The following is a 15587-nucleotide window of genomic DNA, read 5'->3' as shown; positions in this document are numbered from 1 at the left end:
TGACTTTGCGCCGCGTAAAAGATTTTTGTTTATATATAATATATAATACGCAAAATACATAAACATGACTCTTAACTCGGCGTCAACAGGTAACTATAATTTTTAAATAATTTTTAAATTTGGACATCCATAAATAGACACTTAAACTTGAACAAATTGAATACATTCGTCATATATGGCACCCTACATGATAATTTTGTGTCCAACATGACGTCCTACATGTATTATGTCATGTAGAACATGTGTATCTACTTGTTCAATTTTATACAAGTTTAAGTGTTACTTATGCACACTCAAAGTTGAAAGACATAATTGTCCTCTCAAGCCAAGTTAAAAGTCATGTTTATGTATTATGCGTAATATATATGTCGTTTAATTTGGTTTCAAGTAATATACATGCTTCTAACTTTAAGTGTGCATGTATAGTCACTTAAATTTATATAAAATTGAATAAATAGACATATTTATTATATCTGGTGCTATATTTGATTTATTGATTTTTAAAATCGATATACCGATATTAGAATGTTAGTATTTAAAATTTTTATTTAAATAATAGTAATTTTATTCTATAACATTTATCTCCTAGGAGTACATAATATGTCATGCACGTGCAATATACGTTTTGCTTAGCTAGTATATATATATATATTAGAAACAATCAAATTTATACTGAATTTTGTTACTATTCTTTCTTTTCCCGTGAGTAGAACGCTCACCAACAACATTATATAATCAATTCTGAATTAGATTTTATCACTATTCTTTTTTTCTCGTGAACAAGAAGCACACGAACAACATGTATTGAGTGATTCTATATCAACTTTAAGCTGGACCATATTATTAGTTGTTCTTTGAGAAAATTGTGCTTTATATCAAACTATTAATTCAAAATAAATGTTATAACTATAGTTTCATTTAATTTCAATTCGCAACAAACTTCTTACCATCTGCCTTTCTCCCCATCTTTCTGAAATCACGCTCGTCACTCTCCTTTTTTTCAGTCATCTATCCCTCGTCATTCTCACTTTATACAAAAACAAATATATAATTTGTATTTGTGTGTGTAAAGCAAGAGAGACTGTATATACAAACACAAATACATATATTTTCATCATATACATTTATAATTATACAAAATACAAATCTTACCCTGCCTAGTTCTCTTTTGTTTTTTTCTCTCTCGATTTATACAAACACAAATTATACATATATTTATAATTTGTGTTTGTATAAAGCGAGAGAGAGATATTTGACATACAAATACAAATGTTTTACCTCGATTCAATTGTATACGAATTTAAATTTTATGCAGATATACAAACACAATCATTGATACATATACATAGTAGTTACATATATACAATTATCTAACTGATATACATATATACTTCACCTATCTCCACTCTCTGCCCTCTCTTGCTCGCCTCTCTCCTCTCTCCCAATCTCGCTCACCAGTCTAGCCTAACACAGAGAACATATACATATACAAACACAATTTTCATAGACACATACGAATTAACACCCAATTTATACTAATCACCGCGATTTATACAAATTAGATGCTCCATAGTGAACATAATTTGGTTATGGAACGCAAATAACAAAACTATAGTTATAACGCGTTAATATGATTTTTATCTTTGTTATTCCTAAAATTTACTCTTACTCTTTTATCGTTCGTATACCTAACAATGTGTAGTGCATGATTCTACTTTGTATGGTAAAACGAGAAAAAATGTTAATGAAACGGAAAGAAAATGAGTAAAAGATTAATAACTACATTTTTTTTATTCCTAAATTATTGATAAAAATTACTTGCGATCCTTTTCATCCTGGTAGATTAAGCTAGTATTATATTAATTTAAGGGCGAGCTATATAAATTTTGTTACTTTAGATTCTAATTACTAAAATTCATAATAGTTTGTAATATTACTTTTTATACTATATTTTGACCACGAGATATATGTATCCAGCAGTTTTAAAAGTCAAAATAACATAGAATTATTTCAAATCACATAGTCAAACTCTGTGTTAAAATCATAACTTTATATCACGTACACAAAACGCAAGCTTAGATTGCAAAAAACTAGGTTAACCTTTTCTTATAAATTTTAAAAAATATTTTTATCTCAAATTTTCAACAAGACATCCAAAGAGGAAAATCTAACGCATCAAGGTTCCACATGGCAAAATAACATAGGATTATTTTAAATCACATTTGAATGCTATTTTGAAATCATACCTTCACATCGCGTACACAAAACACAAGCTTAGATTGTAAAAATATGAATTATTTTTCTATATATTTTAAAAATTATTATTTTCTCGAATTTTAAATTAGATATCTAAAAGGAAAAAAACTTACTCATTAAGGTTCCACGTGGCAAAATAATATAGGATTATTTCAAATAAATATTCAAATGCTATGTTGAAATCATACCTTTATATTACTTACATAAAACGCAAGCTTGTAAAAATCTGAATTATTTTTTTTCTATAAATTTTAAAAATTATTAATATCTCAAATTTTAAATTAAATATTCAAAGTGGAAAAAGCTGACTCATCAAGGTTTTGCGTGGTAAAAGAACATAGGATACAAATAATATTTTAAAATCATAACTTCATATAGCGTACACAAAATGCAACCAAATTTTTTTTCTATAAATTTTTAAAATTATTTTCTCGAATTTTAAAAATTAAATATTTAAAAGGGAAAAAACTTACTCATTAAGGTTCCACGTAGTAAAATAACATAAAATTATTTCAACTCACATATTCAAACACTATTTTAAAATCATAACTTCATATTGCATACACAAAACACTAACTTAGATAGTAAAAACCTATGTTAGTATTTTTTTTCTATTAAAAACTATTTTCTCAAATTTTAAATTAAATACCCAAAGGGGAAAAATGTGAGTCATGAAATTGCCACGTGGCAAAATAACATAGGATTATTTGGTATGGGCCCTACAAAAAGATATAAAAATAGTACCACAATAACTTCCCCATGACCCTATCTTTTCCCCTTTCTCGTTCCTTCCAAATCTCATCTCACTTTCCTCCTTTTTTTCTCTCTCCTCTCTGTCAATACCGCGAAATCTCAAAAAATAAAATAAAATTCAGTTGTTTTTTTTTCCATTTATATTTCCTTCATCCTTCTTTGTTTCTTCATTTGAAATCCCTAATTAAAACCCTACCCATAAATCTTTCCTTTAATTGTTAAAAATCAAAATCAAAATCAAATTAAGTGTTGAGTTCTCAGATCTGTGTTCCAATTTTTGTGGTATTTTTTCCAATTCTTTGGGTGTTTATCCGTAGATCTCTCAAAAGTTGTTTTTCTGTATATTTCGATATTCAGATTTGGGATTTTCGAGTTTTGAGTTGTGGAGGCAGGGTAAAATTGAAGAAAGTTTTTCTGGAATTGGTTAGTTTTTTTTTTTTTTTTTTAAGGTGGCTAAGTAATTTTTTTTTTTTTTTTTTGGAGTTGTGGTGAGTTTTTTTTAAGTTAATTGTTTGTTCATTTTTTGAATAAATTTGTGTTTGTGTATGTTTTTGTGTGGTGGTTTGAGTTTGTGATAAGGTGTATTTTGAGATGGGGGAAGGGGAACGTGGCGTTTGTATCGCGGTAATGAGTGATGGAATGATGGAAATTGAGAAACCGGTTGATGTTGATTCAAAGTGTGATAGACAACGGGTTGTAGATGGAACTGAACAGGACTTATGTGTTGAGAAGCAGAAATGTGAAACTTTAGAATTAGTGGCATTGGGTGATGGAATGATGGAGATTGAGAAACCCGTAAATGTTGATTCAGAGTGTGATAGACAACGGGTTGTAGATGCTACTGAACAGGAGTTATGTGTTGAGAAGCAGAAATGTGAAACTTTAGATGGTGTAGAAGTAGTTCCAATGAGTGACGGAATGATGGAGATTGAGAAACCCATAGATGTTGATTCAAAGTGTGACGGACAATGGGTTGTAGATGCTACTGAACCAGAGCAATGTGTAAAGAAGCAGAAATTTGAAACTTTAGATGGTGTAGAATTACCTGCAATGAGTGATGGAATGATGGAGATTGAGAAACCCACGAATGTTGATTCAAAGTGTGACAGACAATGGGTTGTAGATGCTATTGAACCGGAGCTATGTGTTGAGAAGCAGAAATTTGAAACTTCAGATGCTGTACAATTTGCGGCAATGAATGATGGAATGGTGGAAATTGAGAAACCCATAAATGTTGATTCAAAGAGTGACAGACAAGGGGTTGTAGATGCTACTGAACAGGAGCTATGTGTTGAGAAGCAGAAATTTGAAACTTTAGATGCTGTAGAATTAGATTGTCGTGTGACTAATCACACTACAAATTGCGCACCTGAAACTGTAGATGGCGTAGAAGTAGAATGTTGTGCCACAAACTGTGCACCTGAAACTGTAGATGGTGTAGAAACAGAGTGTTGTGCCACAAATCGCGAACCTGAAACTATAGATGGTGTAGAATTAGAAGGCTGTGCCACAAATCATGAACCTGAAACTTTAAACACAGAGGAATTGGAGTCAGGTGACATGCGGCCAAAGAGGTTGAATAATTGTGATATCCAGCCGGATGTAAGGATTGACTTGAAGGAAGCTTCGAATGATGATATGTTGTCTGAAGTTTCAAATCCAAATTTGTCTCCAAGAGAGAACACTTCAAGTTTCCAGACTATCAGTAGTCAAGGGGTGGATTTGTTGGGTAATAATCAAGGTGGTTCCGGAGAGATTACATCTTTTTCTTCGGGGAATTCAAGTGCGGAGGAGAGTGTCAGTGAAGAAGAGCATAATCAAATTGATGCATCTAAGGCAGTTGCCAAGTCCTCTGTGGTTCTTGAAATACCGAAGGAATTTAGCACAACTGGTGTCAGGAAGATTATATTCAAGTTTAGCAAAAGGAAGGAGGATTATGGTAATGCATCTGCTGAGGCTGCTATGCCTGTGACTGCCGGGGTTGATGATGGCTTTAGTGAAGCACAGGCATGGAATCCTTTGGAATCTGATGATAGAGATCGCTTTTTATATCCTCTAAACAGGGAACTAAAAATGTCTAAGAAGGTCACTTCTGATGCTTACCCGACAAATGTCAAGAAGCTTCTGTCGACTGGAATTTTAGAAGGAGCACGGGTGAAGTACATTTCAACTTCTAGGAAGGTAATTTGTGGATTTCTCTGTTTATACTTGTTATTTAGTAGTTTCTATGTAAGCCTGAAGCACTTGTATAAATGACTGTCAGAGGGAGCTACTTGGAATCATAAAAGATTATGGATACTTGTGTGGTTGTTCACTCTGCAATTTCTCCAAAGTGAGTTTCCTGTCTATATTTAAAGTTTGTCTTTGTGCATGTCAATGAACATACTGAACAGATTTATGTCTAAGCAGGTTCTCAGTGCTTACGAATTTGAAATGCACGCTGGGGGTAAGACTAGACACCCGAACAATCATATTTATTTGGAGAATGGAAAACCTATTTACAGGATAATTCAAGAGTTGAAGACTGCACCACTTAGTCAACTAGAAGAAGTTGTAAAAGACGTGGCTGGTTCTTCTATTAATGAGCAATATCTGGAGGCTTGGAAAGGTGGTTTGACGTTGATGTCTCAATTGATTTATGTTACTTTTCTTTTCTGAAACAGTCTGATAATTAGCATGACAGTAATAAGTATTTAGGAGAAGATTCTCATGCTTTCCATGCGCTATACTTGTAGTCTCTTGTGCATGGTCGTGGAAAAGGGTTGAGGGGATGAACTCACCATATCACTTCTTATTCGTCATAGACCTCTATTCTAGATGATGCTCATTTCAATAAATAATCAAGTGCAAACTCTGTAGAAATAAATAATTTGACCAGCTTAAGCATTTTCACAAGTGAGACAGTTCCTCTTTTCCAGCAACTAGAATCAGTCGCACATAGCATGCTTGATGCTATTTGTATTTACTGAATAAATATTCCTTATCTTCTGTATAAATTTAGATTGCTAAAATTTAAAGTAGGAAGGTATCTTTAAGCACTTTTTCCAGCAAACTTGACAAAAGGTGGCGAGTACAGAGCAATGTAGCTTAGAAATTTAACAAAAGGGTTTGGAAGTGTGTTGTGGGAACGTAAGGGCAAATTTGTGTTTCGGTCTTGAGGAGAGTCCAAGGTAGTTATTCCAGGGGTGAACATAGAATAACTTCTGTTTTGTTAAATTTGTCAGTTGCGTGATGATTTGTGATATCCTCTTCTGTTTTGCAGCCAAACTCTTCCTGCAGCACCATGAGGTGGCTAGTGCTTACCAATATTCTCATGGAAAAGTTTCAGGGATGTATCAGTATAAGCCAAGGTACATTTTTAAAGTGTTTTAATATTTTGATTCTGGTCTTTGCTCCTTCACCCTAACGTACTTTCTTATCAGTTTTCTTGGGTGTGTTATTTTATCTTATTCTGGTTTCTGGGTTGGTGTAGAACAAAGAAAAGGAAACCAAATTCTAGAGTCCTCTTCACTAGTATCCAATTTGTTCTCCATTGACCACTATGTTTTTGTTTCTTGAATAGCTGTAATGTGATTAGGAACATGAAATGCCTTGCAGTTTCATACTTCTCCTTTTGACTTACCACTTCATTTAACTTAGCTGTGTCCACAACCCCCGTCTCTTTTCTCCTTTCTTATCATGTGAATGATGTGAAATCGACAATTGTTATCTTCAAGGAAGTGAGTTGTTGATTTCTGACCAGGCATTTCAGCAACTGACCGTTACGTTTTGTCCGTAGCTGGATATTTGATTGAATGTGCAATTGAGGGTTCCTTATATTGTGATTCTAGGATGATCATGTCTGTCTTACCTGTATCACAGTTTTTATTAGAACTTAGCTTAAAGGGTGATTTACCTAGAGTGCAAGTGCTCTATGCTGTTAGTTGAAATAAGTTACATATAGTCAAAATACTTTGGACTGATTATTTATTAGCTAGCTTATAGTATGTTGAATGCTCGAGTTCACCTTCATTGACTATACTTGCTGAATAGGTTTTGGAACACCACAGAAAAATATTACCACAAATACTTAAGGAGTTAAAAATGGTAGAATGTTGGAAACTTGTATATGTCAAATTCTGTTCTTTCAAACTCCATAGCATAGCTAGTCCAAACCAGATAAAGAAGGGAATTTGCATTTTGCGGTAGGTTGACTGTTAATTGTAGTAGCGTCCTAACTATCTCCGAATACATGAAATAGACTGAAGTCGAGGTGAATGGATGTAGATGATACATATAGTTGATCCAACTATCTGAGATTGAAGCATAGTTGATTGATTGATGTTGCCAACATATTGTTGACCTTGAAATAAATATGATGTAAGAACAAAAACTGTTTTGAGTTGGTGTCTTATCCTTTTAGTTTTACACCTGCAACACTGGCAGAAAAATGTACGTTCATGAATAGTCTCAAAAAAAGGAAAAAAATGGCTGTTTCGAAGTCCATTGCTGGGAAACCACATCTAGCTTTCCATCAGCTATGCATATTAGTATTGATAAATCCAATTTTGTATGATCCATTTTGCAGATGTGCATCTTGGGCAAAGTAGGCCTCCTTTAGAAGCATTGTAGGCCTCTAGGGTACCAATTTGACTTTGATGATCTCATTTTTACTAGTATTTCATCCTACTGGGTCAATTTGAGTGTTCATCTAAAACCTTAACATAATTTAATGCATAATGAATGGATCAATTGTAAGGTCTGCGTACACTCTACCCTCCCCAAACCCCACTTGTGGGATTCCACTAGGTATGTTTTTGTAATGAATGGATCAGTTTGAGTGGTTGGCCAGTTGCCGCTGATTTGGTATTAGCTATGCCTATGTTGTGGTTGCTAGAGTAAATATTGACTTCAGCATCTATTGTGCAATAGCTCATGGCAACTTGATATCCCAGAAACGTGTAAGTTAAATAAATCAAGAGAACTTTCTAAAATAGGCAACGTCAAATCGCATTGTTCTTTCCCTTTGTAATATGATCCATTTTGCAGTTCTTTGGAAGTACCTTTCCTTTTTCCTCATTTACTGCTGGATATTGGCAGAAGAGTTTAGAAATGCTTAAGTTAGATCCAGGGCATAGACTTGCAAGCTTGGTCCCTTTATGGAGTTTATCCAGTTGTAGTTTGAGTTTTTCGCGTAATAATGATATTGAGTGGTTTTGGGTGTTGGGGTTACTAAAACTTTTTTACTCATTGTATTTGTAACTTTGCACTATACTATGGTGGACTTCAGTGATTGCAGTTCGGTGATGGAAGATGGCCTATATCCTGCTTCGTACTCGTATATTGACAACTTTCCTCCAAATTCACGTAGCTCTATGGAGACTGCAGAATCATGGAAGCATGTGGTTAAAAAGTTTGTAATCACATTCGTGCAATTGGTCATTCTTTATGTAAATGCATATTCCTAGATTGTATCTGATGGTGCAGTTATTTTGACAGGCCAAGGTACAATTTTTCCAGCTCAACAGCAGAGCCAAAGAAACCTGCTGAAGGTGGCACAAAAAAAAGGTATCCTTTCTCTTATTTTCCTTGAATAAAAGGATTTTTTGTTTTTGACTTAGCATATGTCATCAATCTTTTTACAATACATAGGGATAATGACTTGCACCGATCACTGTTCATGCCAAATGGACTTCCCGATGGTACTGATTTGTCATATTATTCTAAGGGGAAGGTTAGATTCATTTCTATCTTGTCTCTTAATATTGTCCTTTTATTGTGCATTGTTTTCTCTATTTTTTTAATTATTTGTTCGAGGCTATTCAGCAGCAGTTGCCATAATTATTATTTATGTGTGAGCAATTAAAATCTTTCTGCAGAAAGTTCTGGGGGGCTACAAGCAGGGGAATGGCATAGTCTGCAGCTGCTGTGATACTGAGGTAAATTAACCTACACGTACACACACATTTGGAATAAAATAAATCCAAATGTGTATATATATTATATGTGTATATTTATATATACATTATATATATATAAACTTCAGAAGTGTTGCTTACTACTTCACTTGTTATCCTTTCTAAACAGATAAGTCCTTCCCAGTTTGAGGCTCATGCTGGATGTGCAGCTAAACGTCAACCGTAAGTAGTTCTCAAAGACTTATTTGCATCATATAAGCAAAACATGAATGATCTGAATTATTTTGTGGATGACCAGCTACCGTCACATCTACACATCCAACGGACTTACCCTACATGATATAGCATTAATGCTGGCAAATGGTCAAAGTATTGCCACCAATAACAGCGACGATATGTGTACAATATGTGGCGATGCAGGAGATCTGATTTGCTGTGAAGGGTGTCCCCGGGCTTTTCATGCAGGTGCCGTCTTTTTCCCTAATGTTTGACATAGTTCTCTATTGTGATTAGTCTTTTTTGTATCTCTAAAATGCGCTGGTTGGCAAACTGATAGATTGATACTTGGTTAGCTCTTTATATTATATTAGAAATCACATTTTAGTGCTCTTTTCTCTTGTTTGATTGTAAATGAAGCCATGTCAAAAGCAATTTTGTAAGCCAGACTGCCTGTTTTTTGGTTGTTGAGTGGAGCTCTTTCTATTTCCCTGCCTAATAACCTCACTTGTGCTTACAGTTTTGTTCATGTAAAACCTGTATGCTTGCAGCTTGTATAGGTCTACAGTGTACCCCGACTAGTGGTTGGCTCTGTTCATATTGTAGAGATAAATTTGTCCCTGGTAGGAAAACTGCTGGAGATGCTGGACCAATTATGATACGGTTGACAAGAGTGGTTAAAGCTCCAGAATCTGAAAGTGGTGGGTGCGTTGTTTGCAGGTATGTTGCAGTTATGGTCCTTCAGAGAGCATTTAAAATTTCTAGTTTCCATTTATCTAACTTTTGTGATTTAAGAACATTCTTGTGATGGATAAATTAATTTAGCACTTTAACCTTGCTTGATATCTTCCGAGAGATATGTAATGTATGCCTTCAGACGTCGTAGTACATATTTTCATCCAGCACTAGTCCATTGTGATAAAGCTGGTTAAACCGCAATGCATTGCCTCATCTTTTCTTGTTCTTCTACAGCAAGAACCCATTGTATTCTTCTCAAGATGTGGTTTCACCTGAGTATGTGTTTCCTAGGTTTCGTTGCATTGCGTTTAGGTATTCCTAGCACTTCAAGAATGAAATTAATTAAAAAATTAATCATCATTATATTTTATGCATCCAGTATCAAGTGGCCATGTGTGGCAATGCTGTTTTTGAATAGTATACATCAATGTCGTCAAAAGGCTCATTTAAGGTGCGGTTAAGCCCTGAAGCTCAGAAGCTCTGGGACGGCGCTTCGTGTTGCTTAAACTGCGCTTTAGTGTAGGCAAGGCACTAAGGCGTGTGCCTCATTGCCCTTGAGTTCTATCTTGAATAGAGCAGTACTAATTAACAACAATATAATTGGAAAATAAATATATTAATAGTTAAGGAGAACATTATGATTTTTTTGTAACTGGTAGCATAATTGTTAAAGAAAACATTATGAATGAGTGTTATTTCTTTCTTGAAATATATATATATATATATCCTTCATTGCGCTTTTTTTTTTCTTTCTAAAGCTTACACTCTGATCGTGCTTTGCCCTTAAAGCCCCATTAGACCTGGTACACTTTTAGAGTTGTCACCTGTGTCAACATTGGTATACATCAGATTTAGGTACTAGCAGATGGACGAACTGCGTCTATGATTTATTATTTTAAGTAACTTGAAATAGTTGGGATAGTGTCGAAGAATTTATCCGGTCCTACAATGCAGTTCATGCTGGCCATTATGTTATTTTATCTGTTGACTTGGTTGTCACATATTGTATGGTTTGCTAGTGCAAATTAACATCAGATGGATGCCTACAAGTGGAGATAATAAACCCTTGAACTCATTTTTCCACCATATATTTCTAGGACCCCGGACTTCAGCGTTGCCAAATTTGATGATCGGACAGTTATGCTCTGTGACCAGGTATGCTTTGACCAACAGTTTACTTGCCATATTCCAATGTTCTGCAACTGTCTTTAACCTTGCTCCCTCCTATTCCTTTTCCTATGGTGCCATATCCACAGCTTCCAATTTAATTTTTTTTTTTGGTGCATATGCAGTGTGAGAAGGAATACCATGTTGGGTGTCTGCGGGAAAGTGGGAGGTGTGATCTGAAAGTGAGTCTAGTTTCTTTCTTATGTTGGATAACTGTGATTATGTTGTCCATCAGTACTAATAAATACTTCTTAAAATTGGTGATAGGAACTTCCGAAGGATAAATGGTTTTGTTGCAATGACTGCAATAAAATTTATGTGGTACTTCAGAATTGTGTTTTGAAGGGAGCTGAGGTCATTCCAGCTCCTGCAGCAGCTGCCGTAACTAAGAAGCAAGTCCAGAAATGTTTAATGGATACAGCTACAGATGACATTCAGTGGCGCATCTTAAGTGGGAAGAGTCGCTTCCCGGAGCATCTACCTCTTCTATCCAGTGCAGCAGTAATCTTTAGGGTGAGCTTTTTATTGTTAGTATTAAGCACCAGTTGGAATTTTTTTCGACATCTCGGATCATAAAGAGGACACTTACCAAAAATCTGAATCAATGGAGATTGTACATTACTGCTACAATTGGACATAGATGTTTTAACACGTGGTAAAGCTACTTAATGCTGCATGGTGGTGAAAAAACTTGCTGATAACTGAACCTTACCGTAGATTTCAATCCTCAAGTATAATCTTGTGCATCACCAAGATTCTTGAACTCGATAAATCTCGACAGAATGCCAGGTTGACCAGCAACACCATTGTTAGAAACAGATAAATCCTTTTAACTACCACATCATGGAATAATTGAGTCTACTTATTAAAAAAATTGATTAATTGAGTCTTAATGGAGTAGGACCAGCTCATTGAAGGATACAAGGTGTAACAAGAAGAATTTCCATATGCACTTTGTCCCCACTTATTCATTAATTATCTGAAAATTTATCCTTGAATTATGCGTCAAACTTCTCCTTATTCAAGTTGCTTACTTAATTTTAATTGTCATCTCTGTCTTTCTGTACAGGAGTGCTTTGATCCTATTGTTGCCAAATCTGGACGAGATCTTATACCTGTTATGGTTTATGGGTGAGTATTCCTTTGCTTACAAGTTATAACCCTAGTGTTACCACAAGTTTCCTTAGAGACTCAGCCTTTTTTGTTTTCTTGTCCATGAACTGTATTAGAAAATCTGACAGGCAATTTTCTCGTGTTTGATCTTTTAGTTGTCTCCATTTAGGAAAACTAGTTCCAGGGTATGCGCTTTGCATGTGTCCCTTATATCCATGAATACACAATTTAATATGTGTGTATGTTTGAATTATGAAATAAAAATTAAAGAAAAAGTACCACGTAATAAAATGTTGAATGTTGATCTTAATTTGCTAGCCTATCAAAAGAAAGAATCATGCATCATGTTAGTCCTGGAATGTCTTATTGTAAGTTCTCGTGTTGCCTTCACTTACCGAAGTTATCCAATTGTCTTCTTTCTTTTACTATAATTAGCATATATATTTGATATAAATAAGTCAAATGATAAGGTTGTCCTAATACATCTCTTAATCTTCTCTAAAATTAGATTATTTGCACATGACATGCAATTGTTAAATTTTAATTATTTTTTTTGAGAGAGGTAATAGCTTGTATAGAAATCCAAAAGATCAGCATCAAAGTTGCTGATGGAACTGTACAAGCTCGCTCCAAAGAAAAAACAAAAGAAAAGATCAGCCAGTAGCTGAAGGTCTAAAGAATTAGCAGTTTCCTATCAGATCTACTAGGTCTGCTACATCACTAAAAATATCCTGTTTACACCAAAAATAGAATACACTTGAGGCAAATAAAAATGTCTAGAGTTCCTTTCTTTCCATATAGACCACCATATACAAGCTGGAATAATTTGCCACCAGTTTTCTGTACCACTTCATCTGCCAACTTCTTTCCAGCTACTAAGGAGTGCAAAAGTGGTTTTGGGAACAACCCAAGAAACTCCTAGAATACAAAAGAACATGTGCCACAGATGTGTAGTTATCTTGCAGTGGATGAAGAGGTGCTCATTGCTTTCCAGTTTTTTACCACACAGTAGACATGTTGAGCAAATGTGGAAACTTCTTCTCTGTGATCTTTCTTGAGCTAAGCAGGCTCTTCTAACCACTAGCCAGGTGAAAACTGGCACCTTGGGTGGAATTTTGATTTTCCAGACGAGTTTCTGAGGCCAAATCCTTGTCAGGCCAGTTTTGTAGTTGAGGTTACTATTAGTAGATCTCACAGAAGTTGCCCTTTCCATTGAGTTTCCACCAAGGCTTGTCAGGGAGGTCTGGGGGTGTGGATATGGGATTCTAAAAAGTTAAGCAAGCTTGCTAATCTTTCCATTTCCCAATGGTTTAGAGCTCTTCTGTTTGTGGCTTGGATATTTTGGCCTGCTTGTGTTATTTTGCCGTTTGCTTCCAAAATTCGAGTACTTGCTCTATTTGAATTGCACACACTTTGACTTCTCTAATTTCTGTATTCCTGTCTAATGTAGGAGAAACATCTCAGGTCAAGAATTTGGAGGAATGTATTGCATCGTTTTGATTGTGAAGTAAGCCACTGATTTTAAGTTATTTTTCAGTGCCTTCTCAAGATTTTGTATTTATAGTTGGTCTGAAGTTACATACTAATCTGCTTTCCTGAGTCATTAATCATGTGACTAAATGGATACAGGTCAGTAGTTGTATCAGCTGCTCTTCTCAGGATTTTTGGGCAAGAGGTTGCTGAACTCCCTATGGTGGCTACAAGTAGAGAAAACCAAGGCAAAGTAAGCTCTGCTCGACTAGACTCCTTTGCTGTGCTTATTTGTGGTTTTGCTTACTGGTTCTGAAGCTTTACTCCTAGGGGAAGTAAGCTATTCTTGTGGAACACAAGCTGATGATCCTTATGTTTGTTCCTTTGAAGGGTTATTTCCGGGCGTTATTTGGATCTATTGAAATTCTATTATCTTCAATGCATGTTAAAAACCTGGTTCTGCCAGCTGCTGAAGAGGCTAAATCCATCTGGACAAATAAACTGGGTTTCAGAAAGATGACTGATGAACGCGTGAGTGGATCTTTAATATTAGTATTGACAGATCATTTGTTTTTACCTTGTTTATCTGATTCTCCTTTGCATCATGGATGATAGTGTTAAAAAGTTAAATAATAGATCCAATTTTCTTAAAAAGATGGATGCTAGATTTAAAGTCAAATTATGAACGTAAGTCCATTTCTAATTGCTGATTCAAGAGTTCGAGCAAGTGCAAGCTGTAGGATGTTTTACGGAGGATGTTTAGGTTGCCTTAAGGCAATTTGCGGAATATCTAGTCTGGAAATACTAGCAGACATAAGCTTAAAAAGTCTTTGCATTCCCTCTATTCAAGCTGACTTCCTTTTGTGAGTGGGTTCTTTTGAACTGAATTTATGCCTTACTGATCAAAGCATGGTCACAAGACAGATTGCTAGTGGAAGGGAGTAGTTAGAGGAGTTTCATATCCTATAAAACTAATTGCTCCCTTTGTGTGTCACAGTGTCATGGATGAGGAATCAAAGTTGGGTTTGGTTAATAATTTGTCAGGAGTTTTCTTGTGCATATGGCTAAACAATGTTTGCTGTGCTTCCCCAGTTTCTACTACCCAATCTATTTTGCCATTTAGATAAATAATCTTACTAAGTTCTATGCTGATATTTTAGAACTGTTTTAACAGTATCTGGAGTATTCAAGAGACTATACGTTGACGGAATTCAATGGGACATCAATGTTGGAGAAGGAAGTGCAGCAGACATCTTATGAATTGTAATTCATCTGTGAAGAATGTGTGCAAGGAGCTACATTGCTACATATTTGCACACACCTCATATTTAAGGAGAGGGGAGATGTCTATTATACTCGATGATCTGAAATGGAGCTGGAAATAGAGAAAGTGGTGCTTTCATTGCAGAACAATCTTTTCTTCGGTACCTTAGAACATGCAAAATGCACCTCTAGCTGATGAAGTAGAGTTTCAAGGTGATTGAATAGTTCATGAGGCAAGGTGTTCCTGGAGGTGCACCATGTTGATGACGGACCTTATGGGAATCATCCTTAGATGCAAGGACAAGTGTTTTTTATTCGTTATTTACCGCTATATTTTCATAAAGTAGTCTGTCGGGTTTATAGATTAGTTTTCAGATGATGTATAAAAGAGCAGCTGAGGAACTGCTCTTCTGAAGTCCTTGAGGCATGCTGACCTTTTATCATGCGTGCGTGGGGGCAAACGTTTTTACCCCTTCTTTTCGCAGTGGTAGTTTCCTATTGTACATTTGCATACAGAGAAAATTTTGCCAGAAAGTAATGTATGATACATATCTTATACAGGGCCATAAGCTTTTTCTTGATGTGATGAATTATTGAATATATGTAGTGATTGGGTCAACAAAAGAGGAAGTAGCAATTTGTTATTGATATTGTTGTAGCAATCCCTTTGTTCCATTTTGTGTGCAAGGAGTCAAAATCCTAGTTTTCAATGTG

General features: G+C 35.2%; 1 protein-coding gene across 2 annotated transcripts; it reads left to right on the top strand.

The window, feature by feature from the left end:
* The first annotated feature begins 3500 nt into the window (after positions 1-3500).
* Positions 3501-15420, top strand: LOC125807033 (uncharacterized). Of its 2 annotated transcripts, none has more exons than XM_049486785.1 (19): positions 3501-5190; positions 5273-5341; positions 5419-5617; positions 6272-6359; positions 8288-8401; positions 8488-8556; positions 8641-8722; positions 8868-8927; positions 9076-9128; positions 9205-9371; positions 9674-9842; positions 10958-11015; positions 11153-11209; positions 11295-11540; positions 12097-12158; positions 13591-13647; positions 13770-13863; positions 14001-14141; positions 14785-15420. In XM_049486785.1, the coding sequence occupies exons 1-19, from the start codon at positions 3601-3603 to the stop codon at positions 14875-14877; spliced, it is 3468 nt and encodes a 1155-aa protein (XP_049342742.1). In that variant the 5' UTR covers positions 3501-3600; the 3' UTR covers positions 14878-15420. The 2 variants fall into 2 exon arrangements, with proteins under 2 accessions (XP_049342742.1, XP_049342741.1); XM_049486784.1 differs by having other exon boundaries at positions 8279-8401.
* Positions 15421-15587: the final 167 nt, after the last annotated feature.

Source organism: Solanum verrucosum, unplaced genomic scaffold (assembly GCF_900185275.1).
Source record: "Solanum verrucosum unplaced genomic scaffold, falcon-dt-bn FXZP01000196.1, whole genome shotgun sequence".
Lineage (NCBI taxonomy): Eukaryota > Viridiplantae > Streptophyta > Magnoliopsida > Solanales > Solanaceae > Solanum > Solanum verrucosum.
The sequence above is the reverse complement of the archived record's forward strand: the minus strand, read 5'-3'. Positions and strand labels throughout refer to the sequence as shown.

What these genes read in the sequence shown, in the direction of transcription:
- LOC125807033 (XM_049486784.1), top strand. Translation starts at nt 3,601, where the DNA reads ATGGGGGAAGGGGAACGTGGCGTTTGTATCGCGGTAATGAGTGATGGA. An exon ending in ATGTATCAGTATAAGCCAAG is followed by an intron (nt 6,360 to 8,278) that starts GTACATTTTTAA and finishes GGTGGACTTCAG; the next exon opens with TGATTGCAGTTCGGTGATGG. An exon ending in GAAGGTGGCACAAAAAAAAG is followed by an intron (nt 8,557 to 8,640) that starts GTATCCTTTCTC and finishes TACAATACATAG; the next exon opens with GGATAATGACTTGCACCGAT.